Here is a 25,226-nt window from a genome sequence, read left to right on the forward strand (position 1 = left end):
GAGCAGCCTTCGCGCCCGTCTCCTCCGCTCCCCGCCGAGCTGCCTTCGGGGTTTTTTTTTCTTTTTTTTTTTTTTCTCCCAGGAGTAGCAGCGAAATGTCCCGTCCTGCCTATTTGGTAATGGGAACAAATTGCTCCCCCGCCTTACCTCGCCCATCGCATCCCATATATAGTCATATCTGCGGTCAAATGGCAGGCGGCAGCGAATGGGAAAGCTGTGCCTCCCAAAAAAACCCGGGGGGCAGTGAGAGAGGGAAAGGGGTAGGGACGAAAGGAGGAGGGAGGGAGGGAAGAAAAAAAAGCCCTTTCCAAAAAAGTATTGGATGTCTTGAGGAATGCAGTCAGCCCCCTGGGAAAGTACATATCTGTGAGGCGCTCGCTGCCCGCCGCTTGCATTCGGCCGGCGCCCCGTCCCGCACGGATCAACCCCGCCCGGCAGCTCCGCTCCGCTCCCCCGGGGCCTGCGTCCGGACTCGGGGCTCTCCCGCAACTTTTCAAGTTTTTCTTTCGGAAGGAGTTCGCGCGGGGACGCGCCCTAGCCCACCGCCACCATGGATGCCATCAAGAAGAAGATGCAGATGCTGAAGCTGGACAAGGAGAACGCCTTGGACAGAGCCGAGCAAGCCGAAGCGGACAAGAAGGCAGCGGAGGAGAGAAGCAAGCAGGTCTGCACCGAGGGCCCGGGCGCAGCGAGCGCCGGGGCGCAAATCTTTCCAGACTATTCTCTTTTTTTTACCTCCACCCCTCTTCTTCCCCCCTCACCGTACTTTGTTATATTCCACCCCCGCGCCCCTGCAGAACTGGTTGAACTTTCCCTAAGGCAGAGCTTCAGCCTGGCAGCCGCCGGCTGGAGGTTCCCGGGGGCGCGGCCGGAGGTTCTTCCCCCTTCCCCACCGTTCCAGCTGAGGAGCAGGGCCCTGGGACGGCTGCGTGGCCTCTGTGCCTTTGTCACAGGGGGAAGGACGGCTTAGAGAGGCTGCCCAGAACGCCTGGTTAGCACTGGGCAGATGTGCGGCGGTTTGGCAAAGGACAGTGAAAGCTGTGTTCGCCCACTCCAGCATCACTCAGCTGATGTGTCCGATTCGAGCTGCCCTCCCGCTCCTCTCCGGACGCGTGCCCCACTTTTTTGTCCTTCTCCAAGCCCCCTCCTTTACACCTGGGGCTTCTCGATTCAGGGAGGGGGATGCATTGATTGCACGTTTCTGGGAGATCCTGAAGGAGGAGGGAGAAAGGAAGAGTGATTTTATGAATTAGTTTCCGTTTTCTAAGCCAAGGGAGAAACATATTTGTGCGTTATATTTCCTCTTGTGCACCTAGTTAGAGAATGACATTGTGCAATTGGAAAAGCAATTGCGCGGGACGGAGGATACAAGGGACCAAGTGCTGGAAGAACTACACAAGTCTGAGGACAGCCTCCTCTCGGCAGAGGAGAATGCTGCCAAGGTATCGTGCCCTTGCTGCAAGCAAAGAGGATCTAACTGTCTCTCCTTCTTTCTCTCTCTGTCTGTCTGTCCTTTTCTGTCTCTTCTGCACTCGCACCTCTCCGTTTGCACGATCACGCTGCCTGCTGCACCTTTTCCCGCCCGCCCTCCCCTCTCCACCACTTTCCACCCATATCACAGCTGGAGGACGAGCTGGTGGCTCTGCAAAAGAAGCTGAAGGCCACTGAGGATGAGCTGGACAAATACTCCGAGTCCCTTAAAGATGCACAGGAAAAGTTGGAACTGGCTGACAAAAAGGCCACAGATGTAAGTTACCCCCATCCCTTTCACCACAAACCCAACAAAGAAACCACAAACTCCCTCTGCTCAGGACAGCCTGGACTCCTACTCAGCAGCACTGCAAAGCTTTGCTGAAGGCAGGGTCCAGGCACCTCCTGGACAAGGAGGTGGGAAACACAGCACTGCCTCCCTGCATGAGGTTTGCACACTATCAGAGGCATCTGATTGGGTTTCTGCTCACTTGACGTGTGCTTTTTATGTGTACTTGCCACTCTAGATGTGAAATGGTGACTTATCTATTCAGGTGATGGGTAAAACAACTCAGGGTGGAACAACACTGTCTTGATAGTGAAATAGAAGCAGAGAGTTAACAGTGAGTAGGTGCAGGAGAGGGAGATCCAGAAGAGCAAGGGCTTCTAGTTCTGATTTCAAGAGAGCTGTTCCTAGGTATGCATGTGTTAGAACTGCTGGTAGATACTGGTTTGACTCACTAGTCCCTGAGATAAAAGGTTCTCTCCTGGTTTTTTGGGTTTTTTTCCCTTGGAAATCAGTGGAACTGCTTCACTTGTCAAAGAAAAGTTCAGTCTTGTGTGACAGGAGATTGTCCGGAAGATGATACTTGCTAGTTTTGCAGTTCAGAGGACAGGGACCTTGGGAGCAAGCTGGGAGATATATATAGCTCAGCACTTTATATGGTAATAAGGCAAGAGCTTGTGCCTCTCCCAGGCCCTCATCCCTCCCACCTGTCTGTTCCTGACGTGCATTTAGTGGATCGCATGCATGGAACCATAAGAGTCTTGTGTAGTTAAGGTCTTGGTCTCTATTGCTGCTGTTGGACAATTCAATTCTCCTTGAGTAAATCTCAGGTCTGAATTACAAGATTAGATGAAACTACAGTATTTCCAAAGCAGTCACCCTCCTTTTCCTATAGCTCAGCTTTAAAAGTCAACTTCAAAGCCAAAATGAAAAGGAGTTTCAAATGAAGCAAGCAAAGTATTTCAGGGGAGGAAGGATACTTTCAGAAATGGAAACGTTACTAACTCCACATAGAAGACAACATGTTTTTATCTTATTTTACTTCTAAAAGGCATAAAGAAAGAAAAGGCTTAGCTTCAGTATGGCAACTAAGTTATAGAGCTTTGAAAGAGAACCCAAGAACTTAACAAACAGAAGTGTTCAAAGAAACAGGGGAGAGGGATCCGTGTATAATGTGGATCAGATGTCTGCTTTGTGCAGGCGGCCATAGGAGAGGCAGCTTCCTAGCAGGACATTTATTTAGCTTGTTCAAAGGAACCGCATATAGATCCAAGGGAGATATTCCTTATATGGAAAAGTATGCAGACTATTTGGAAATAGCTTGCCTTGGATGAAGACTGGAGAAATGCTACTAGATTCCCTTTCTGAAACTAAGGATCTTCCTAACTGATCCCCATGCCACCTGCCCCTGCTGGAAAGCAGTGTTTGGAAGCTAGCTGAGGGCAATTTTATTTGCAGTCTTCCCTGAGGTGGAGGGTGGGAGAGTGTCTGGCTTGTTTTCATTGAGGTAAATGTCTTATTTATTTGTATGCATGGAATATGTCTGACAGTTTAGGATGTATTTCTTTTTTTGGCAATGAAGAGTATATTTGGGGCATTGCAGTTGACCCAGTATTTACCCTATTAGTTTGGATAGTTCCAAGCCTTAGGAAAAGGGCAGAGGCAGGGGAGGGAGTGTCGGCTCGCAGGGATGGACTCACCTTTCACTGGGACGAGAAAATCTTACCTGTCCGGTATGACTCATGTCCCAAAAGCCATGCACATCCCGGGACCCACCCCACCTGAGAGGGGGCAGCTGCAGCCCCCTGTGCCCTGCCCGTGTCTCAGGAGCCAGGCCGGGTGCAGCAGCCCGTCCCTCGATGGCGTTTGATGACACCGCTCATATGGGGGCGGTGTGCGGGGGGAAAGGTGGCTCCGCTCCGCTCCGCTCCGGGGCAGCTCTCGTGCTGTGCCGCCAGGCGGCGCTGCTGCCCCGGCACATCCACGGGGCAGGACCGGCCCATCCCGGTTGAGGACCGGCCCATCCCCGGCCACGATCACCCCCACCGCTGTGGGATCGGGCCAGGCCCGGCCCATTCCCTACCACGACCGGCCCATCCCGGTTCAGGACCGGCCCATCCCTAGGACGGCTGGACCGTCCTCCGTCCCCGCCCCGGTCCCAGCCCGGTGCCGCAGCCCCGCCCCGGAGCGCTGCGGCGCGGGGGGACTTCCGGGGCTGCGGCGGGCGGAGGGAGGCGGTGCGGGCTGGGCGAGGTGCGGGCATGGCGGCGATGAGCTCGCTCGAGGCCGTGCGCAGGAAGATCCGCAGCCTGCAGGAGCAGGCGGACGCCGCCGAGGAGCGGGCGGGACGGCTGCAGCGGGAGGTGGACCAGGAGCGGGCGTTGCGGGAGGAGGTAGGGCCGCCCCTCGGCCCGGCTTGGGCCCGGGGCTTCGTGGTGCGGGTCCCGGGGCGCGGCTGCCCCGCCTGCCTCCCCGGCCGGGGGACGGGAGGCCGCTTCCTTGGCCGCCGTGCCCGACAGGGTGGCTGTTACCTGCCGGGCTGGCGGCTGTTACCTGCCGGGCTGGCGGCGGGGCCGGCCCGCGGCGCTGCCTTCCCCGGCTCGGTAACCCGAGCGCTGCGTGGGCCGGGCCCAGGTGAGCGCGCCCGGAGACAGCGCTGGGTGTGCTGGGCAACAGCAAAACCCCGATCTGGAGTGAGCTCGGACTTAGGCGAGATGCTTGAGGTTACTTGTTTTGTATTAGGCTATGGGCAAGGTTTTATGGGGTGTTTCTCCCCACAAGTCCTAGTTCTCGTATCCCATCCGGACGAGTTCATTTGTGAGAGACGTCAGCCTGGCGACTGTTGGGAGGTACGCAGGAGTGCACCTGCGATGGCCCATGGTACCTGACAGCACCCCAACAATGCCAGGGCACAGCCCCAGTCACTGAACATCTGCAGTGTGTGCTGTTCATCAAAGCTGCTCGCCAGGAGGGGAAAGGAACAGTAGGCTTGGTTTTAGACAGAGGCAGGATCAGGTGTGAGCAGCACAGGCTTACATAGCAGAGAGATGTAATTATGGGTGGCAATCACAATAAAAGAAACCTGATAGGGCTGTTCTTTGTCTTATCACTGACCTTTGGGAGTTCCAGCAGCTGTAGCTGAATGTTTCCTGCTGTAAAATGTACAGTGTTCTTTGAGGCAGTTTTAGTGTCTTCAGTGGTTGCATAAAAACAAAGCAAAAGAGCAAAGCTCTTGTGTAGTTTATTACAGTAGAAAAAAAAGTGATAATTTGATTTCCTTATAATATGGGCCTTTCTACACATTCTGGGCAGTAAGTTCAGAAGAAGAGCCTCCTGATTACTTGCAGGTGATCTTCCTTCTGGAGCAAAATATGGCCACTTATGCTTGTGTAACTATTGCATTCTTGCAGATCACTTGGCATATCTGGCTTTTTCAGCAGAGCCATAAGTCATTTCATAAGGGTTTCTGTTTATAAAAAACTTGTGCTTGTTTTCTAAGCTTTGTGGAGTAAAGGACACAAAAATTCTACTTTCAGTAACGTGTATTATTCTGACCAACATATTAAGGAATTTCTATTGAAAAGGAAAGTTTTGCTGTTAACTTTTGTGGCAGAAGGAATAGTGCTGGAGGAGTGGTTACAGCCTCCTGGTGAAGCCTTCCCTTGAGAGTTCAGCTACATTGCAGTAAGGCTTAGGACCCTAAAGGTTAATGTTTATCTCTTCCCTGGAGTTGGTTTATGTGGATGATGTGGAAGTCTGCAGAGTACATTTACATGCTATTTAGGTTTTTGTGTGGAGGGGTCGGTGCTGGGGTGAATAAAGGCTGAAAAAGCTGAACTCCCAGGCACATGTAGACGTGTGCTTTTCTGCAGTGCTGGCTACAGATGAGGGGTTTTATTGTTGCAGCTGTATTTCTGCATGCCTGAGGAGGGAGGCTGTGAGAGCTCTGCAGCAAGCGAGCTGAGGTGTGAATCTGCTCTTTCCCTGTAAGGCCTTACATGTATGGCTTGTGACCAGCTAGGGTTGTTAGGTGAGGGTTTTCTTCTTCCTGTGCAAGGTACAAATATGCAAACAACAAAAAAGCTACAGCTGTGGCCAAAACATAGCACAGCCTCCAGCTTTTGATTGTTATACCAGATTGTTAAAAGTTTCAAGGCTGTGATTAAGATTCCCTTAAAGAAGAATCTTGGTTTGAGTACATGCATCTCAAGGGGCTGTTGGTAACCACTTTTTCAAAATGCATTTTTCTTCCTCCTTCTGGAAAACAGAATCTCCCTTATAATAGTGATAATTAACACCCAGTGGTAACTTACCCATGTCATCACTCATTGTAAAAATATGTGGTGTGTAAGTGCTGCTGCAGAAACATAGGTTGTGTTTGCATGGTAGCAGTGGGAGTGCCCCGAATGTCACTGGGGTTTTTTCCTTCCTTGCCATATAAGGAGAGAAGTCCTGCTCTGCAGAAGAGTAACTGGGGCCATATAAGGCTGATTGGTAAATCCTTAGTGAGTTACTGGAGCAGGAAGTGAAAACTTGAACTTTAGTCACCCTGTGTTTTGAAGCACATTTTATGCTCTTATCATGATGAGCAGTCTTGACATGATAATAATTAACTTGAACATTACAAATTTCCCTAGGGTAGCCTTTATGAAGGGTCATTTTCTTTCTTAAATGTGAAAGTTCAAATTCTTACTGTTTTAAAGCCAGAAGTCCAAACCCAGAGATTTTGAACATTTCTGCTTGATTACATAGCTAAATATTTTATATTTGGATTAATGTGGATTTCTAAGGATGAAGTCTCTTCTCCTGGTTCTGTGTTCACTGCCAATGCATATTAATGTTCAAAGATATAATTGCTTCCCTGTTCATGTGTTACTTTCAGTCATTCTAGCTGGACATTGTTACTTTTATGTCAAAGGTTGTTTTATTTGTCAGGTCTGTAAGTTGTTCTTTTTTGTGTTATGAACAGCAGAATCTTTGATATGGACAACTCTATCCAGCTACCTCTGGTTAGAGAAGAAAAAGTACCAAACTGATACTTTTGGTATCCACTTTTGCCAGAGGGTTGGTTTTCCCCTCAACTAGACATCATAGGAAATTCAGATGTGTACTTCCTCATATATAGCAAATATATATCATATATCTTTTCAGTACTAATTAAGTGTTATTCTCTGAAGTAATAAACCTTTTAGAATAGTTACCTTTTTATATATACTTTGTGCTTAATATAGTTTTGAAAGAAAGTAAGTTTAACGGTGAGTTTAACTTACCATAAGAAGAATGTTTTAGAACTTACTCTGCAGCTTAGGCCAAGTGCAGGTTTGGAGCTGTAATAGAAAATAGCTTGTAGTGATAAGAGGCAGATGAGTTGCAAGTGTTGTACAGAAAGTTAAGTGAACAGGTAATTCAAGAAAGGCAAATTTAGGGGAAGATTGAGGATGGAACTATGGGAGAAAAAAAAAAAGGATGTTTTAAGGAATTGCTGCCTGTACTAGGGTCCTTGCTGGTGCCTTTCTTGTCAACTCTTGCACAGCTTGCCTGTAAACAAAACCTCTGGGTATTGGGGCACTTTTTAAATGTTCTCAAACTCTCTCTGTGGCAGCTGTCTCCTTGCAAATGCTGATCCAGGTGTGTTTTTACATGTTTGCACTGAACCCTTCCTACAGGACTCAAGGAAATGTCGGGACAATTCTTGCCAAATACGGTGAAAGGTCATAAATAAAGGAATTGGGGTAACAGAAGAATTGAGTAATTAGCTTGTGTTGGTTTGATTTAAAAAAGGGATGGTCTGTAATTAATGTCTGCAAATACAATAACAGAAAATATTTGGGTAATGGTGCATAATTCTTCCTGTGCAGTTCTTTCTAGTACAAATTGTACAGTCCTTGATGTGCTTCATTGAAAGCAAGCATTAATCACTTTTTTCCTCTGTTAAGCAATAACTTCACAATTCAGTCATGCACATCTCTGTGTATGGGACTTTCTAGTGGACAAAGTTAGAAATGACAAAGTGCTGTTAAATGGCACTAGCAGGTAATGGGGTAACCTTGTACAAGGGAAGATGTGTGCCTTACAATGAATTCATTTCTGTTTCTTCCTGTGCTTAGGCTGAGAGTGAAGTAGCTTCTCTGAACAGACGCATCCAGCTGGTTGAGGAAGAGTTGGATCGGGCTCAGGAGCGCTTGGCCACTGCCCTGCAGAAGCTGGAGGAGGCTGAGAAGGCTGCAGATGAGAGTGAAAGGTTGGTGGAGCCACACCTGAATGGATTGTTACCCTTATGACAAAGATCATAATTGCCAGGGTGTGGGTTAGGGACATAAATTAAACCACTCCTAGGTCTCTGAATATGTGTAATCTGCTCTTCCTTTGTGTACATGGACTTCAGTTGCAGCTTGTCTGTAAAAATGTCCAAAATATCTGGGCTTGGATTCTTTTCCAGCTGTGAAGATGAGATTTAAGTGTGGTAGTTGATGTATCATTCACATCCTGGGAAAACTGCTTGGCCCAGCCCAGGCTTCTCTGGTTGGATGACAACTCCTTGTGCTACTCTTGTGCTGTTGGGTGACTCTTGCTTTCATTGTGGGTAGAAAATCTCATCTGGAGAGTAGTGAAGTGCTGGAAGAGGCTTTGGTTCTCCTGTTGGCAAGATTGGTATGTGAAGGTGAACAAAGGAAAGAGACACATTTCCAGAAATCTGTAGTGTAAGTTAGGAACTCCAGCTTCGTGACTTTGGAAGATCTGTCTTCTTCCAATGGTACATTATGGCTGTGATAGAACCTTTTATTGTGAAAGAAACCCACACATTCTGCATGTGTACTTCTACCTTACTAAGAATGGAGTCTGTTCCAAAGAAATTTGCCAGAGACTCCCAGTGTGTTTTGAAACATTTGAGGTAATTTTATATCAGACGTGTGCAACATACAGTGTTTCTTGTTATGAAGGATTTAAATTTTGCTTTTAGAGAGCATAGGGAGTTTCTAGGGCTCTGACATGGCAAAACCCAGGGGAGTCTGGCCCACAGACATGGTTCTTTTCAGTTCTGCAAGGGTTCTACATGCTGTTGATGAGTGTAAAAGCACAGATGCTTTCAGTCTTATTAGGTTTTTAGAAGCAACACCCTTTGTTAACCTTTCTATAAGAGGAGTTTTTCCTGCAGTTTAAAATGAAAAAGAATTCTACAGCTGAATTACAGTAAGAGCTAAACAAATCACACTTTTTCTTTCTTCCTAAGACATGTTTTGTTCCTTGAACTTCTGAAATCTAAGTGCACAGGACTAAATCTATGGTGTGAGGACTCATGTGTCTGATGTGCTTCACTCACCTGAATACCACTGTCTGAAAGTCACATACCACAAGGAGTAGAGCTGGAGATAAACTGGCAAACCCTGAACCTTGCATTTCCTGTTTTTCACGTTTTTCAGAGGAATGAAGGTCATTGAAAATAGGGCCCAGAAGGATGAAGAGAAGATGGAAATCCAGGAGATCCAGCTCAAAGAGGCCAAGCACATTGCTGAAGAGGCTGACCGCAAGTATGAAGAGGTCAGTTCTTGAGTGCAGGTCATCTCTCTCTGAAGCCCATGAGGCTGGGCCTGGAATTTTTGTTTTTCTCTTTTGCCTTTTAAGTTCAAAAGATCACAAACACCCCTCTCCACAGCTATGGAAGGAAAATCAGGCACTCAGATACCTCAAGGGACAAGGTGACAGGAGATCTGAGCTTAGATCTTTCACTAAAATGTTTGAGAGTATTCCCTAAGCTCTTAGGGAGAGAAATATTTTTCAGTTGCCTTCTGGTGAATGAAAGGGAGGTCTTGAAAAATGTCAGATAACTAAGTCTCAAATGAATAATGAAGATACCACATAATCAAAGCTCATGTGTTGACCAAGAATTGAAGAGGCCTGGCCTCCTGCTTTGTAGGTTCTAGGAGCAGGTGAGGTGCAGTGCAGCAACATAACATCCCTGATGGATTGTGCCCTGCCTGTCCTTGCAGGTGGCTCGGAAGCTGGTGATCATTGAGAGCGACCTGGAGCGCGCTGAGGAGCGCGCTGAGCTATCAGAAAGGTAAGTGTGCAACTGCCCTGGGGTGTATGTGAGGTGCTAGAAGAGAACTATAACTGCATGAAACGTTGGCAGCACACTGTGTGTTCAGCTCCAAGCTATGTTTTGCTCATTTACTGTAATGGTTGAGAGAAATGGTCGGTGCCAAAGTAAATGTGTTCTCTGTGTGTGCGCGTGTTTTGTCACTGCATGCTGTACCTGCACACTGATTTTGTGAATGGCTTTTGTGCATTTCATGTGTTCACTAACAGCCAAGTCCGACAGCTGGAAGAACAGTTAAGAATAATGGATCAAACCTTGAAAGCATTAATGGCTGCAGAGGATAAGGTACTGATACTAATAAACAGTTTTTAGGTTTAACTGCAACCCAAGTGTTTCAGCTTCCATAGCCAGTTAGCTCACTCAGTAGTAACAAATAAGTCCTTGCTATGCTCTTTACTCTCTCTTTGCATCTCGCTTTGGTGGTTTTCTTTGGTCTCTTTTTTTGTTTATTGATTTTTATCTTTAAAACTGATCTCCTGTGCAGCCAAAAGAAGCTGAACTGTCTCACGTGTAAAAAGCTCTGTAAATGTTTCTGTGTAAGCCAAGAGCTGTAGATAAATTTCTGTCTGGTCATTGTCTTAATGTGCACTTGAACTGGTATTTGGCATCACAAAGAGCTGCTTTCAGTCTGTGATGGATCAGCTGCTTTTGAGGCCATTCTTTTGCCCTGTAATGGTTTTCATTTTTCTCTATCTTTTCCCCCTATTTTCTCCTATTTCTTTTGCTTGACTGAATCTTCCATCCTCCCCTTTCCTGCCTTACCTCCGAAATAACAGCAAATGTGCTGAGCTTGAAGAGGAGTTGAAAACTGTGACCAACAACCTGAAGTCGCTGGAGGCTCAGGCTGAGAAGGTAGGCTAGAGACTTCTGTGAGAATGTGTCCCCTACACTGTCATCTGGCCCATGGGGTTTTCTTTGTATGCCAATCACTTTGCAGCATTTCTTCAGGGCTCTTGTCAGTAGAGGCATTTGGATTTACTACTCAATTCCTATTTGGCTCCTACTGGAACATAGCATATCTTGTCATTCCAAATAGGTCAGTATTATTTGGCCACATGTTTTGTTGAGTATTCTGACAAGATTAAGTGTTAATTATAGAATGTCCCTCAGAATGACATTGTGTACTAACATTTAATTTCTCCAGAAGACATTCCTCTTTAAAACTGCAGTACTAATTTCTTCTCCAAGTTCCCACCATATTGCACTGGAATGTAACTCAAGGAAAGTTTGACTCTTGTAATAAACCATACTGCCACAGCCTTCCAAGTGGAATTAATTTTGTTTTACCTGTAACAATTTCTTGGGTACAGATAATCTGTTACAAGAGTTTCAAAGTGGGGGTTTTTTGGGTATATTTAGAATACCCATCTAATACCAGTGATCCTCTTTCTAATTACAGTACTCACAGAAAGAAGACAAGTATGAAGAGGAGATTAAAGTTCTGACTGACAAACTGAAGGAGGTAAAATGAGAGCTGTTCTTTGACACATAGCTTCCAATGCACCTTTGATTCTTTTAGTATAAACACTACTTTGATGGTTTAAGGATGAACATACCATTTTGGAAACAGTTTACTGTTAAATATCTCCCCTAGAAATTAGTTTATATTTGCCTCTTCTCGCTGTGCTTTTTTCCTCACTTGAATTATTTCTTTTCTACTCCTAAGTACTGTGTGTGTTTCCTAAAGTAGTCTGTATTTGTCCTGACTGCAGGCTGAGACCCGTGCTGAGTTTGCTGAGAGGTCAGTAACCAAGCTGGAGAAGAGCATTGATGACCTAGAAGGTATGTGGGGCTGTTTTTCTACTTACTGTGGAAATACAGATCTCTTATTCTTCTCTTGTGTGAGGGTTTTTGTTGGGTTTTTTTTAATACCCAGTTCTACTGGGCTGACTTGTCCTGCTTATATAAATGTGTCTGCCTAAAGAGTAGACAGAATTTTTTCTGAATGAAATGTATTGATATCTTAAATGCTGCAGGTGAACAGTGTTTTGCTCTTGCCTGTTGCTTTTTCTCTTATGTTCTCAAGACTCCTTCCATTTTTTTGCTTTATACTCTTCTATTTGGAAGTATATAAATGTTACAGGGTAAATGATCAGATGACAAGTGTTATTATCATCTTAGTGAAGAGCTGATGAAGAGTTGCATTATGTTTGCAATAGTTAGGAATGTAGCAAGCTAACCTAATTTCTTACTGTGTTAAGTGTGGGTTGGGGCAGGCATTTTGTGACCTAGACCAGTTATTGGGTTTTGGTAAAGCTAATAGATTGTATACATAATCAGAAGGATTATTCAACTTCAGAGGATTTGTTTGTAAGGTTTTGATAAATCTGCCAGAACTGCAGCAGAGAAGTAGAATGTGCTTTCTGCCTCTGGAGAAAACAATCCAGTAGGACTTTGTAATTCGAAGTTATGTGGAGTTTGCTATTTAGAGGCATTACACTAAGTGTAGGATTTGAAGAAGCTAAATTGCATGGCGTGGCAGCCTGGATTCTGCATGAAGGTGATGAAATGCCTAAGTAGCTGCTGAAAATTTATGATCCCTGACTCAGGAAGGAAGCAGAGAAGAAAGATAAGTGTTTAGAAGGAACAAAAATTGCTGTAAGAAGCTGAGTTTGACAACACACAAGCCAGAGTGGTTTAAAAAAAAAAAAGGTAGAAAATGGTAACATCCTCCTTGAGTCCCATTTTTGATCTTTTCTCCCTAGCTCCTGTGTCCCATCTTGATTAAAACAAAAAAGCATTAAAACAAAAATCCAGGGCAGTGAAACATGGATTTTTGCTTCTTTTGTACTCTCTTTTCTTGGTTTTCTGTATATCACAGGTTGCCCCATTGGCAGTGCAGTTAATGAACCTGTTGCATAAAACTGTTCACTATTTTCTTGCATAGAACTGTTCACTATTTTCTTTCTTTTATTCTTCTCTAATTTTGTTTCATTTTGTCTGTCACAACACTTCTTTCTGTGCACTCTTCCCATTTCCTATGGCTTCTGGATGGTATCCCCATGCCACCACCTTCACCTTCCATCCCATGATCCTGCTCCATTTCCTTGCACACCTCTGCTTTTCCTGGGGGAACACCAGATGAGCTCTATGCTCAGAAACTGAAGTACAAAGCCATCAGTGAGGAGCTGGACCACGCTCTCAATGATATGACTTCCATGTAAATGTCCTCCCAGCCTGTGCCCGCTGCTGCTTCCCTGCCCTCACTGATTGCGCAGTGCCGCCCTTGTGAAATGATGCTCCCTGTGTAGTGGGAGATGCTTTCCTTTAGAGAGAATAGGTGTACAAAATACCATGAACAATTGCTTTACCCTGGCAAAGTGTGGGTGAGTGTTGTGCCAAGCCTGGTAAATACTCATGGTGATTTTGTAAGCTTGTGGTTACTTTTTGATTCTGTGTCTGCAATCCTTGTGTCTTGTGGTGGTTGCCCTTTGTTTGTAGCTCTGTGTTTATCCTTTCAGTTCACCTCTGTTCAAACATTATCTACCAGGCACATCATGTTTGTTTTACCAAAGAAAATTGCTGTGGTACGTGTTGCATTCAGAGTGTATTCCTTTGCCTGCTGCCACAATTTTTGCTCTGACAAAGTTCCTGCAAAAATGTCAGAGAAATTTAGATTTAGCTGTATTCTCTGTTAATGACAATAGAAAGTCTTTATCTAAATTTTCATAGCTGCTCTGAAAATTTCAGCTGTTATCACTGAATTCCATGTGTGAAAATGGATTGAAAATACCTTGTCATTTAAACCCATAAAAGCAACAATTGAATTGTAGGTTTCTTCTGTGTGTTTTCTGGATAGCAGTAGTAATTTTATTTGCATACACCAAAGATGTGGTAACACCAACTTTAGTCATAAGGAGAAAACGAAAGAGTGGCCGGAAAGTAGGAGAGTCAACAGCTGTAAGGTGTGAGTGCTCAGTGCAGAGTTTGCACCAAGTGACTCTTGTTCCATGGACTCTGAACAGAGGTCAGCTGTGCCACCTCCACCTTCCCGTGCATGAGCACTGCAGCTGACATGGGAGAGGGAGATCTGGCTCTCAAGTGCTTAGGAGGTGCAATGTTTAGTCCCAGCATTCCCTTTTGGGAACCCAGGCATGCTTTCAACAGGACATAAGGTTTGCTTATGTCTTAGAGCTTGAAACGTATTTGTTTGCACCCGGATTTTAAATGGTTTTTTCTTCATGTTGGTTTTGTCCCCATGTCTGTTCATTACTTTCCTTCTTCTCTCTCTACCAACATTTTAGTAGAGGTCTCATGTTGCCTGCTTTGTATGCTTTGATTCTTTTGTTTTTGAATTCCTCCCCGACATATGGTTTTGCTTAGTGGCTTATCAAGCAAATGGATTTCTTTTTTCCTCCTCTTTATACAGAGATTACAATATTTCTTCAATTTGGGATATTTCTAAGTGGAAAGCAGACTTAAAATTGTAGTCTACTGGTATATGAGGACGTGACTGTATCATTCCAGTCCCAGCATGGTGTGCTGTTTCTCTAGCATAGTCATCTCAGCATGCTGGGCTCTGCTGTGCCATTGCTGCTTTTTGGAAAGTCTTTACTGCACCTTTTTTCATTTTCTACCTTATCTCACTTTTTCTTTTCATGCAGATAATTTTCTTTGCTTCAGTTCTCCAAAGACATCTTCATCGGGTTGGATAAAACATCTTTCCAAGCTTTGGATGTTTCATGGGCTCATTGTCCTGTCTTCTAGCTTAGTTGACTCTTCCTCTATCACCTGTCTCAGAACATGCTCTGTTTGTGCTCTGCTGTACAGAAACTACATTTCTCAATGTAAAATAAATATCCCAGCTGTATCCCTTTTGCTATTCCTTTGCCTTTTATTTATTTCAGTAACTATTTAAGTTATTAATAAAATTTGCCCTTTTATGCCATTAGGGATTTCATTTTTTTGGTGTTTTCATTTTTTAGCTGAAAACACTTTTGCCTGAATGTTGACAATGCCAAGCCAGCAAGTACAGTGTGTGAAAACTGAAAAACTGACCAGTTATTATCTTAGTTTTTCTCAAACTCTGCTGCAGCTAAAATGACAAATAGATGTAATAGGAACTCTTCCAGTTGTTATTGTTAGGACAAAATTTGCAGGGTCACTACTTCCTTGGGGTCATTGGTCGTGGGAGCATGGCTGAGGGAGCAGTTACATCCTTGATGTAACCAGATTTTTCACTTTAAAGCTGAAATCTTTTCCTAGCTTTATGCTGAAGACTTCTTATCTCTATTTAAATGCTTTTTTATCTCTATTTAATGTCTTTGTTCATTAACTAATATATTTGAAACAGATTTAAAGAGGCAGCATCATAAACTTTAAATTATTTTTTCACCCAAAAATAATCCTTGAAATGTCTTGCAAAAAAGGTTTTCCCTCTTTCACAGCTCAGTTATTCAGCAAAGATGATGCTTGCTAACATTCTGGGGTTTTTACAATATATTTTTCTTGAGTGGCATGATAGTATTGGAAGTTCATTGGGGAGGTTTCAGTAGCTTTCCACTTGTGCTTAGTTCAGACTTGTGAGTTTGAATTGCAGACTCATGAGAAATGTTTCAAAGCTGGAGTAGGAAAATTCTAGTGATTATGATATTCATGGAATTACTCTGCTGCAAAGTGGAACATCATGGATTTCAGGTTTCAGCTGATTTGTCACTGTCTGATTAAGGATGAAGCATTAAATACTGACATCTTGTGCTCTTTTTGTATTGTTATTTGCAACTAGGGAGTTTATTGCCTTATTTTAACTTTATTTACATCACAGTGGAAGAAGTTATTTTCCAGTTCCCATGGAAGCAAAAACCAGATTGATTTCTGGTGATACTGTAACTCTATATATTGCTAAAGTTCCTAAGTCACCAAAGCTAAATAAATTCATTATACCATAGCTGAACTTTAGTTTTTAACTTTTAGAATAATGTAAATGTCTCTTTCTTGTTCAGCTTCAAGATTATTCAACAGTGCAGTCTAAACTAGATTTTCTCCCCTCCTCAAAACTTGATTTCCCAATAAGGCTTGGGATGGATGCATGCGCTTCCTGGCCTGCCATCCTTGGATAACTTTGGCATATCCCACTTTTCTGCCTCTGACACATCCTAATGTTGCTGGCTGGGGGCAGAACCCCAAATACAGGATAGAAATCAGCAATCACAGGCAGTTCAAGTAATAAAGTTCAGTAACTTACCACTCCTTAATTGACACAGTAAATGGCTGTGTGTGAAGGGTAACCAGATAGAATGGGATATATAAAAGTTAACCAAATATAATGGGATGAGCATTTGTAAAATGACTGAGGCTAATAGCTTCACAAATGCAGGAGTTAGGGGATTGTGGTCAACTGTAACTTGTCATCTGAGCCAGAGTAAAATATGCTACAGCAACTCCAGCTTCTTAATAATTGTGTTTTGGTTCATTGTTTTAGCAAAGTTTCTTGTCCCCTCAATTCCTTGCAATACTGGTGTTTCTTAAGAAAAGTAAACAAAAAAGCAAAATGCATTGTAGGAACCTGTCAATTTTTAACATAGTCATTTTAACCATCAGTATTAACATTTTGCCTTTTGTGTCAGTCACACATGATCAGCTCTGCACTGAGGGATGACAGATTGCTGACCAAGTACTGGAAATGAGCAGTGCAGTGCAGAGCCCCGGGAAGCTGCATGCAGAATTCCTGGCTGCTCCTGCTGCTCTGATCTTCACTGCAGGGAGCTGTTGTGTTCCCTGCTCTGCTGTGGCTCAGCACTCCTGTCACCCTCACTTGTGGCATTGGACCTGCCATGTCTGGCTGGTTTTGTGCCTGAGGCTTCTTCCTGGGCCCTGCTGAGCTTTTCTGACTCTGCACAGAGCCAGAAGTCCCTGCTTGGCTGCTGGGGCTCCTGCAGAGCCAGCCTCTGCCTCTGGAGCAGATGGACACATGGCCCATGGGGAATCCAGGGCTCACTGTACTCTTGGGAAGTGCTTTCCCTGCTTTACTGAGGGATTTACTTGTTTTGGAAGTTGAGAATGTAAATCTCTGCCTCAGTCAGAGAGGAGATTTCTGTGATGATAGTAAGAGTAATTTCACATGATTCATTTTTGAGTAACAACTACATACATTTTGCTAGACAAAGTGAAATTTTAGTTACTCTAAGGCTTTGTTTTTTCCCACATATATGTGACATTATCATGGTGAGAGGGACAAGATCCATTTGTTACTGGAGGATCTGCAGGATCAGAGCTGTGAAATGTCCTGGCTTTACAGAGCTGCCTGTGGGAGTGTGGGCTGGGGAGGAAGCTGGGAGGAGTTGCTCACCATGCAAGCATGTCCTGCAGACCAGCTCACTGCACAGCTTTGCCTTGGCTGTGTCCAGTGCCTGCAGGGAAAGGGGATTCCTGTGGAAAAGAGTCAGAAACAGTCATTTCCTGTAGGGGAATAATCTGGGATCAAGAGGTCAGGAGTGCAGTTATTGAGAAGAGCATGGACAATTTGAGAGCACAAGATAGTGAAAAGCCATTGTGGAACATTTTTTTCACTCTGCAGAGCAACTCTCACTTAATGTGCTGTCACAACGTGGCTGTGGCTGTTCTGTTCAACACAAATTGTCCTCTCTGTTTGCTGTTTTTGAGCAAAGTGTTCATCCTTCCTTTTCATTTTCACCAAATGTGAGTCTGTTTTCATACAAAGTAAAACTCAGCAACTTAAAGGTATTAAAATGTGTGGATTCCACAGTAATATTTACCTATCAGAAATAACATTTCAGCCCATCAGACTTCCTAGGAAAGGAGTATGGGCTGAGCCAGACCTGGTGGTAGTTGCCTACTGGCACCTCTCCTGCTGTTACTTATGCTGGCTGTGGTGCAGTTGCTTTCTCTCTACTGGCAGATGAGTTTCCACTACACTTTAAATAGTTTGCAAAGAAAAATGGCACTCACAAAACAAATTCACACCCTGTACAGAAGAGTAAAGTAAGACTTAGCACTCCTAGGAGTATAGCTGCAGTTCTTCCATTTCTATTGCAGTTTTGCCTCACAGCTGTTCCCCACAGCAGGATTCTTAGCCAGTTCTTGCTATGGTACAATAGCTGTTCCTTGGAGTAGCTATTCCTAGAGTTGTAGAAACAGAGGTAAAATGTTTCTCTCTGTGTTACTGAACTGTCTGTCATGTGACCAGTTTCTTTAGTAACTCTTATTTAACTGTTTTCTCTGTCTAATCTGTCTTCATTCTGCCTCTTTTTTTCCCTTCTAACCTGCTTGCTGCCTGTACAGACCAACTCTACCAGCAACTTGAGCAAAACAGTCGCCTAACTAATGAACTAAAGCTGGCATTGAATGAGGATTAAACTTTAGTGGGACTGTATTGTTAACTTGTTTGAAACCACCTTCTTCCAAATTTCCTTTAAGAATGAATCCGTAATTGTAGAAATAAGCAAGAAACTTAGAAATTGATTTTTTTTTCTGTTAATTCTGTGGTAAATTAATGAAAGAAATTCTCTTGGGAAAATCTGGAAATGCTTCTTCTGGATGAGGCTTTTCATTCTGTGTCTGCACACCTCTTTTGGAAGAGCACTAAGCTTTTCTGCTGTGCAGTAGCTTCTTTCTACTTAAGTAAAGAGCTACAGCATTTCACTAACAGTATTTAAAAAATAACAGCCTGTGTTGCAGAAAGGCACTCAGTTTATCCAACATGAATTGGCCCTAAGATTTTTACCACAGTGAGAGTAAAATATTCACTAGAATCCATATTTCTGTATTTCAAAACCAACTTAAAGGATACTACAGCTGTTTTGTCTGGAGACTTTGATAAGATAATTTTGCCTTACTATGAATTTGGCTTGTATTTGACATTAAAACAAAAAGAATGGGAGCTCCATCTGACAATACCCAATCAGTTAAAGGTATGCTTGCCTAGTATGAAGTTACTCTTACTGGATTCTGGTGGGATGCACCTCCAGAACATTATGCTCATTTATTGCATTAACTATGTGTGTTAAGTGATTGTCCTAGAAAAGTGTGCATGCAACATAAGGCTACTAACTTGAGTTAATTTATTTTCTAAAAGAAATAAATTTCTTAAAGGTCACTTCACCAAAAACTATAATAATTTTAATTTTTTTGTTCTTTGTGTTTTTGAAATCTATGAAACTATTAATTGTGTATCTGCAAAGAACTTATTTTCTTTATAGCCTACTTAAAAAAAAAAAAGAAAAAAAAAAACCCTGCTTTTTTTATCTCACCTATAAGCAGAGAGTTTCCAGAGCATTGTGTCTCTGTTGGCAGTGCATTTTCTTAACAACTGCAGCTGTGAACAGTTCCAAACTTGCATTACTTGCTGTTTGTTTTATTAATTTGGAATTCTCTCTAGTTGTGTTATCTGGAAACATTGATATTTATGAGCATGCACATTTCTTAACTTTCTAAACCCTCTGAGAGAAGTGATGATTGCATGCATTCATGTTCAGTGCCTCCAAAGAACTGCTATTCATGTTTCAATTTTCTAATCCCACAACAGAGAAAGTGGCGCATGCCAAAGAAGAAAACCTTAATATGCATCAGATGCTGGATCAAACTTTACTGGAGTTAAACAACATGTGAAAACCTTCTTAGTGGCAACCACACTATTTGTTTGTTTATTTTTACACCTGCTTGCCGTGAAGCCCCATAAACATGTCTTTATTTTAGTTTCAGCACAGTCACAAGAACATCTGCTAAATTATGGAGCAGGGGTCAGGGAAACACCAAAATGGGCAAGCCATATGCGGGTTAAATGACATTACTTTATGGTTTCAACGTGCCATTTCCCAACAAAAATGTTACCTACACTTTGTAGAGAGTTCAGCAATTTGGTAGGCTTAGTCTTTGAAGAATCCTGGCTGTGGCAGAAAGTGTCCCACCTCAAGTGCCAACTACAGTTTTTACACAATAAGAATGATTGGTGTTCAAGAGAGATCAGGTGGAAATGGTGCTATTTTGAACAAAAGGTTCTACTTGAAGTCTTTTGTTTGATATCAAACAAGTCCAGCACGGTAATTTATTTTTATCAGAACTTGACTGGTCTGTGAGAATTTGGACTTTCTGTGCCTTCTAATTCAGTAAAAGGAAGATATATAAGCAATGGAGACAAGTGAAGGCTTCTGAAGGTTTTAAATTGTATTCTTGCAACTCAATACAGAAGTGTAGGTCAGCATTTCACCTTGAGTTTTCATTCGATTGTATTTTTCATGTTGAAATGAAAGATTCAATAAATTCAGGACAAAACATTAATTTGGAAGAGATTGTGTTAAAATGTATTTTATTTGTGGGGATTTGGGGTAGGGGAGGAATTTTTAAACTGATATTTGCCTCACTTTTTTCACACTTTCTTTGAGCAGTCTTAAAAGTATACCTGTATGTAAACATTGTATAATGATATGAAATAAAATGCACATTTTAGGACATTTTGTAAATCTTGTCCTCCTGTGGTTTGTTTTTCATCACATCAGTTTCCTGTGCATCCCCCTGTGTGAGCTCTGCACGTGTGCAGTGTCTCTCATGGTGTGAAACACTCCTAAAGCACCGGCTCTGAGTCTTTGCTGGGTTGTTAGGCCCAGGTATGGAAATGGGGGGCTTTGGACAGATGTGGATGTGCAGCTGCTCAGAGGGGCCCTTGGAGGGCCAGACTGCAGGAGCCTGGCCCTGTCTCTTCAGTGCATGCCCAGCTGTGTGCAGGATGCCATTATCCATAGCAGATGGTAGAACTTTCCAGAATTACCCATCATTGACCAAAATGGTTTTGGTAAGACCATTGCAGAGCTCTTTGGGAAACGAGTCCTGAAGGCCATGCTCTTGCAAACACTATCATCTATTTGTGTATCTTCCCTGGAATAAGTGCTAATTGACTTCAATACAGCGATAAACCTTTGAAAATCATGGGTCATGTTCACAAGAGGTACTTCCACTCAGCTTTTCACTACTGGTTGCTAATTTCTACATATGTAGGTGGCTTTATTTGAATTGTTAGGTCTGTCAATAGGCAGCTTCAGGACTTGAAAAATATTTTTTTTTCCTTCTTTTTCTGTAGTATATTACTGAAAGCAGATGCTGTCCATCCCTCTAGCAGAAAGGAGCTTGGTAGGAGACAGGTACAGATACCTTCCAGATCACCAAAGAATTTCCATTAGTGGGTCCTTAGCAAGCCACTGAAAACAGATGACTTTATCAGCCCCTGGTGTAAGCTGATGAAGGGGTAAAGTAATACACAATAATTTCAGGTTAAGTGGGAGTCAGAGAGGGAAGATGTACTGGTATGAGCCTGGGGGGTTTTTTTATTATGTTTTAAATGGAGGAACTTGGTAACATTACAAGTTTTTGTGTGATTTATTGACTGCTGCAGAGTCATCCTAAGTAGAAAGGATGAAATCCCTGGCTTCATGTTTCTCTTGTGTTTTTGGGAAGCAAAATACATGTTACAAGGCCTTAGCTTGTACTGAAGACTGACAGATAAAATTGCCACCACAAAGTGCTGAGGTAAGTTACTCTAATCTCTTGCTCCTTCCTTGTTTAGCACAAGGATGAGGTGTCAGGTAGTTGGGCTCTAAGAATTCAAGTCCCCTCCATGTGTGGCTTCCGCTGGTGCTGCTGGAGTCAGGAGGGCTTCCCAGAGCAAAGTCTGTGCTGGGAATTGTTTGTGGAGTGGGGCCCAGGGCCACCCAGAGAGTCAGAGGCTGTGCAGGAGTAGAACAGAGGAGCTCTTGGCACTGGGCTGCGAGTCTGACCCAGCTGAGTGTGCAGCCAGCCCCCCTTCATTGCTGCTATGGGCCCTTGGGATGTGCTTGAGTCCTAAACAATGGCTCTGAGTGAGGTCAGACCCTTTGTTTGCTGCTTATATTGCTTTTCAGGAGACCACAAACTGCCTTGTGGTTGGGGGAATCTGAGTTCAGCTCTCCCTGTGTGTAAGGATGTGATAGGCCTGTGGTTTCCATATCTCTTAATGGTATCATGTCACCATTAATAGGGCAAGCATGTGCAGGCAAGGAGATAAGAATTCATCTGAAAAAAATCTGTTGGCAGACAGGACTTCCCCAAAGTGCACTGTTGCAGATGAATCCATAAAGCTTCATAAAGGGTAAGTAAAAGCTTTCCAGTTTCAAGGAGAGCTGAATGGAGCAGTGAACATGATAATGATGAATCTCACCAAGTGGCTTTTTGCTGACTAGCAACAGACACATAAATACAAATAAGAGCATATTTGCTGGAGCAGGAAAATTGTTTTTACCATATCTCATAAGCTACTGCCCCTCATGGGGTGTCTAATCAGACAAAAGTCAGTGAAGCTACAAAGCACTGGCTTGTAAAAACAAGCTGAGCCTTGATTTAACCCAATTCTAGAAAATTTGCAGCTACTTTGCTACTTTAACTAAAAATTTGTTAACTCACAGAACCCTGCGTCGTTCAGCATTCCTCAAGATGTATGTCCTGGTTTGGAGAGTTACTCAGCCTTTCTTTTAATCCAAAAACCTATTTGGCAGTCTGAAATATATCCTAATTGTGCAGCCATGCTCTGTAATTGTCTGGTTTGGTTTTTGAGCTGACCTCTCTCAATGAAATGAGTGGTTCTGAGAGCACCAGAACTGGCAAAACCTGCCTTCTTGCAGATTCCTATCTCATGGTTGGCTGTAAACTTGGAATTAATTATTTTCCAGATATGGATACATTTTTGTTGTCTCCTGCTCCCTCTTGGGATATTTGGTGTCAGAATACCAAATAATGTACAAGGCCTGCTGCAGGGTGTGCTTTCCTTCCATCATTACCCTCAGATGCCTGTTCTATCTTAATGGTTCCTTATGTTCACAAAACTTGCAGAATGTATTTTAGAGTTCTGTGGGGTCAATCAGTTCACTCCAGAGTTATTGAATGGGTGAGAGATAAGAAAGAACAGGAACTTTGATTAGGAAGCAAGGCTAAAGCAGTAGCTGCACCTGTAGAGCACTGCCTCTCAGCTCTGGGTCTGTTAAGTATTTTGTGTATTAAATGCCACTCAAAATCTGGGTTGTCAAACTTCACTGTTCTGTTCATATCACAGGAATATCTATTACACTGGGCTGTCACTGACTGCTAGAATGTTCTTTAGTGACAGAAAAAGTGATTAGCCAACTAAATTTTAAAATTGAGGAAGTAATACTTTACATTACTCAGCACATAGAAAAAGAGAGTACTTTTTCCTTCAGGTGTTCCTCTGGGTGGGCTTCTTTTAATAATAACAGGAACATCAGTGAAAGATTAAGTGGGAATTGCAGCAAAAAGGTCAAAGTGGAGGAACCAAGGACAATGCCTTTTATCTTCATGGAGGATTTTTTGAAAATGCCCACAGCAATAGCTCTTTTAATGGAGGGAAGCTGTATAACTTACTGTCTTCAGTGTGTGTTGTGTTCTTTCCAAGGTACAGAGGATCTCTACAAGTTTGCATCATCTCCTTGGCTTCACTTGCAAACCCATCCAGTTCTCTGTAAGTCAGAGCCTTGCCAATTCATAAGCTGCAGCTGAGAATGACATAAATGCAGGGTGCCCCTCAATGCCAGCAGCTTAGTGAGCAGTGCAGATAGTCCAGATGGAAACAGTGGGAAACAGAAGCAGATAGAAATCTTACAGACACATAAAAGCCCATCACTCCTTTCCATTTGTTATTTCCTGACTCATAATGCACCAGAATGAAAGCACATTCTACAGTATTTTGGATTTGAGTATTGTGGGCCTTAAGGACACCACAGCACTGGCTTCTTCCTGTATCTTTGCTGGTTTGAGGAATAACTGGATAAAGACTAAACAGCCTCTTTTTCATTAAAAAAATAAAGCAAAGACACACAAAAACCCCAAGTCCTGCAGATTCAGCTGCAGCTGCCAAAAGCACATGTCATAACACACTGACATGCAGGGTTGGGAGAACATTTCTGTGTTCTTCACAACAAGACTATATGGATCATGGGTGTAAAGGGTTGGTACATGTTTGAGGCCATGATCCAGCAAAGTGTTTGGAGAACCTTCTATTCCAGGGCCTGACTATGAGCTGCTTCTTGGGATTGTTCCTTTCTTAGATGTAGTTTTCATGCTTTGCCCTGAGACACAAAGAGAAATGTCAAGAATCCATGTGGTCGGTCACAGCCAAAGCTCATGGCAAACAGTGTTTCCTTGGCTAAAAGCTGCCAAGTGCTGCATCTAATGACAGCTGGCTGTGCCACTGAGGAAAAAACTATGCAGGTCTGGTGAAAGAATAATCAGGGTGGAGCAACTACAAAGCTCTGGTAAGTTGTTTTAACTGGGGACACATTGGTATTGATATTAACAGGGAGATCTGGGTGAGTTTCCAGTTTAAAAATAGAGCATTTCTTTGCAGGCCCAATGGATAGTTTATTATGTTTTTCTTGACAAGAATATTACTTGGAGAAATAGCCTGGGAAAATGCTTCAGAATCTTTCCTCTGCTTTCAGGATTATGGTTTTTTGCAGCCAGCAAGGAAGAGCCTGCCAGACTTCTTTCTACTTAATCTGGATTGCTGTGCTACTTCCTTATTTTTTATTGTACACATGTAGACCATGAAATAGGATAAAAGGGTGATGTAATTGCTGCAGGCTTTCCAGAAAAAAAAAAATCTGGAACATGAATTAGGTGAGAAAATAGGAAGGGAAACAAGATGATAGAATTGCACATGGGGGCTAAGGGCCAGTTGGGAGGATATAGAGAACACAAAGATGATCTACAGAGGGATGAATCCTCCCCTCTAAATGCTGCTGTGTTTTCTTTTGTCCTCTCCTGCAGCCTCCACATGTCTGTGCAGCCACCACATTCTTTTGCCATGGGGAAGATGTTTGCTAAGGTCTAGGTAACAGGAATTCTTTATCAACCTCGTCTGGGTTTAAAGTATGCAGGAAATTTTTCTGTAAAAATCCTTTCAGTGGTTCTTGCCACACTGGCAGAATCTGGGTAAAATTTCACTATGCTAGGACTTCATTATCAATTATCTTAACCAGGAAATTACAACACTTCAAAAAACAAAAAAGTTAACCCACCATTTCTTGCTGCTTGTAGCAAACGTGCAGCACATGTGTGTGTGCTTTCATTGCACTCACATGCTGCTAAATCTGAGAGCAAGGCATTTCCAGGGAATTAACAACTGCTGGGAAGGGTTGTGGATACAGGAGACAGCTCAGCTAACCACCCCAACTGGCTGGTAGTCAATGGGAGGTGCTCAGTGCTGAGACTTACTGTCATAAATTGGAATGAAAAGCACATGAGCTTCTGAGTCTGTGTGCAGGAGATTCAGACATTCCTGTCATTTTGAGCAATTAAGTTATTGCCTCCTCCCTCTGCATCTCCTTCAGTTTTTGTGCTGCCAGCAGTAGGAACACTACAGCTGGCAAAAGGACT

The 25,226-nt window shown here is 43.3% G+C and overlaps 1 protein-coding gene across 1 annotated transcript; it reads left to right on the forward strand.

Annotated features, from left to right (window-relative positions):
• The first annotated feature begins 381 nt into the window (after positions 1-381).
• On the forward strand, positions 382-20,272 carry TPM1 (tropomyosin 1). Its single transcript, XM_066558460.1, is given in 10 exon segments — positions 382-664; positions 1,317-1,503; positions 1,506-1,747; positions 7,864-7,997; positions 9,178-9,295; positions 9,745-9,815; positions 10,631-10,706; positions 11,254-11,316; positions 11,567-11,636; positions 19,339-20,272. Coding segments are annotated over 10 exon segments (1,158 nt in total). The 5' UTR covers positions 382-550; the 3' UTR covers positions 19,422-20,272.
• The last annotated feature ends 4,954 nt before the right edge of the window (positions 20,273-25,226 follow it).

Source organism: Molothrus aeneus, chromosome 13, assembly GCF_037042795.1.
Source record: "Molothrus aeneus isolate 106 chromosome 13, BPBGC_Maene_1.0, whole genome shotgun sequence".
Classification (NCBI taxonomy): Eukaryota; Metazoa; Chordata; class Aves; order Passeriformes; family Icteridae; genus Molothrus; species Molothrus aeneus.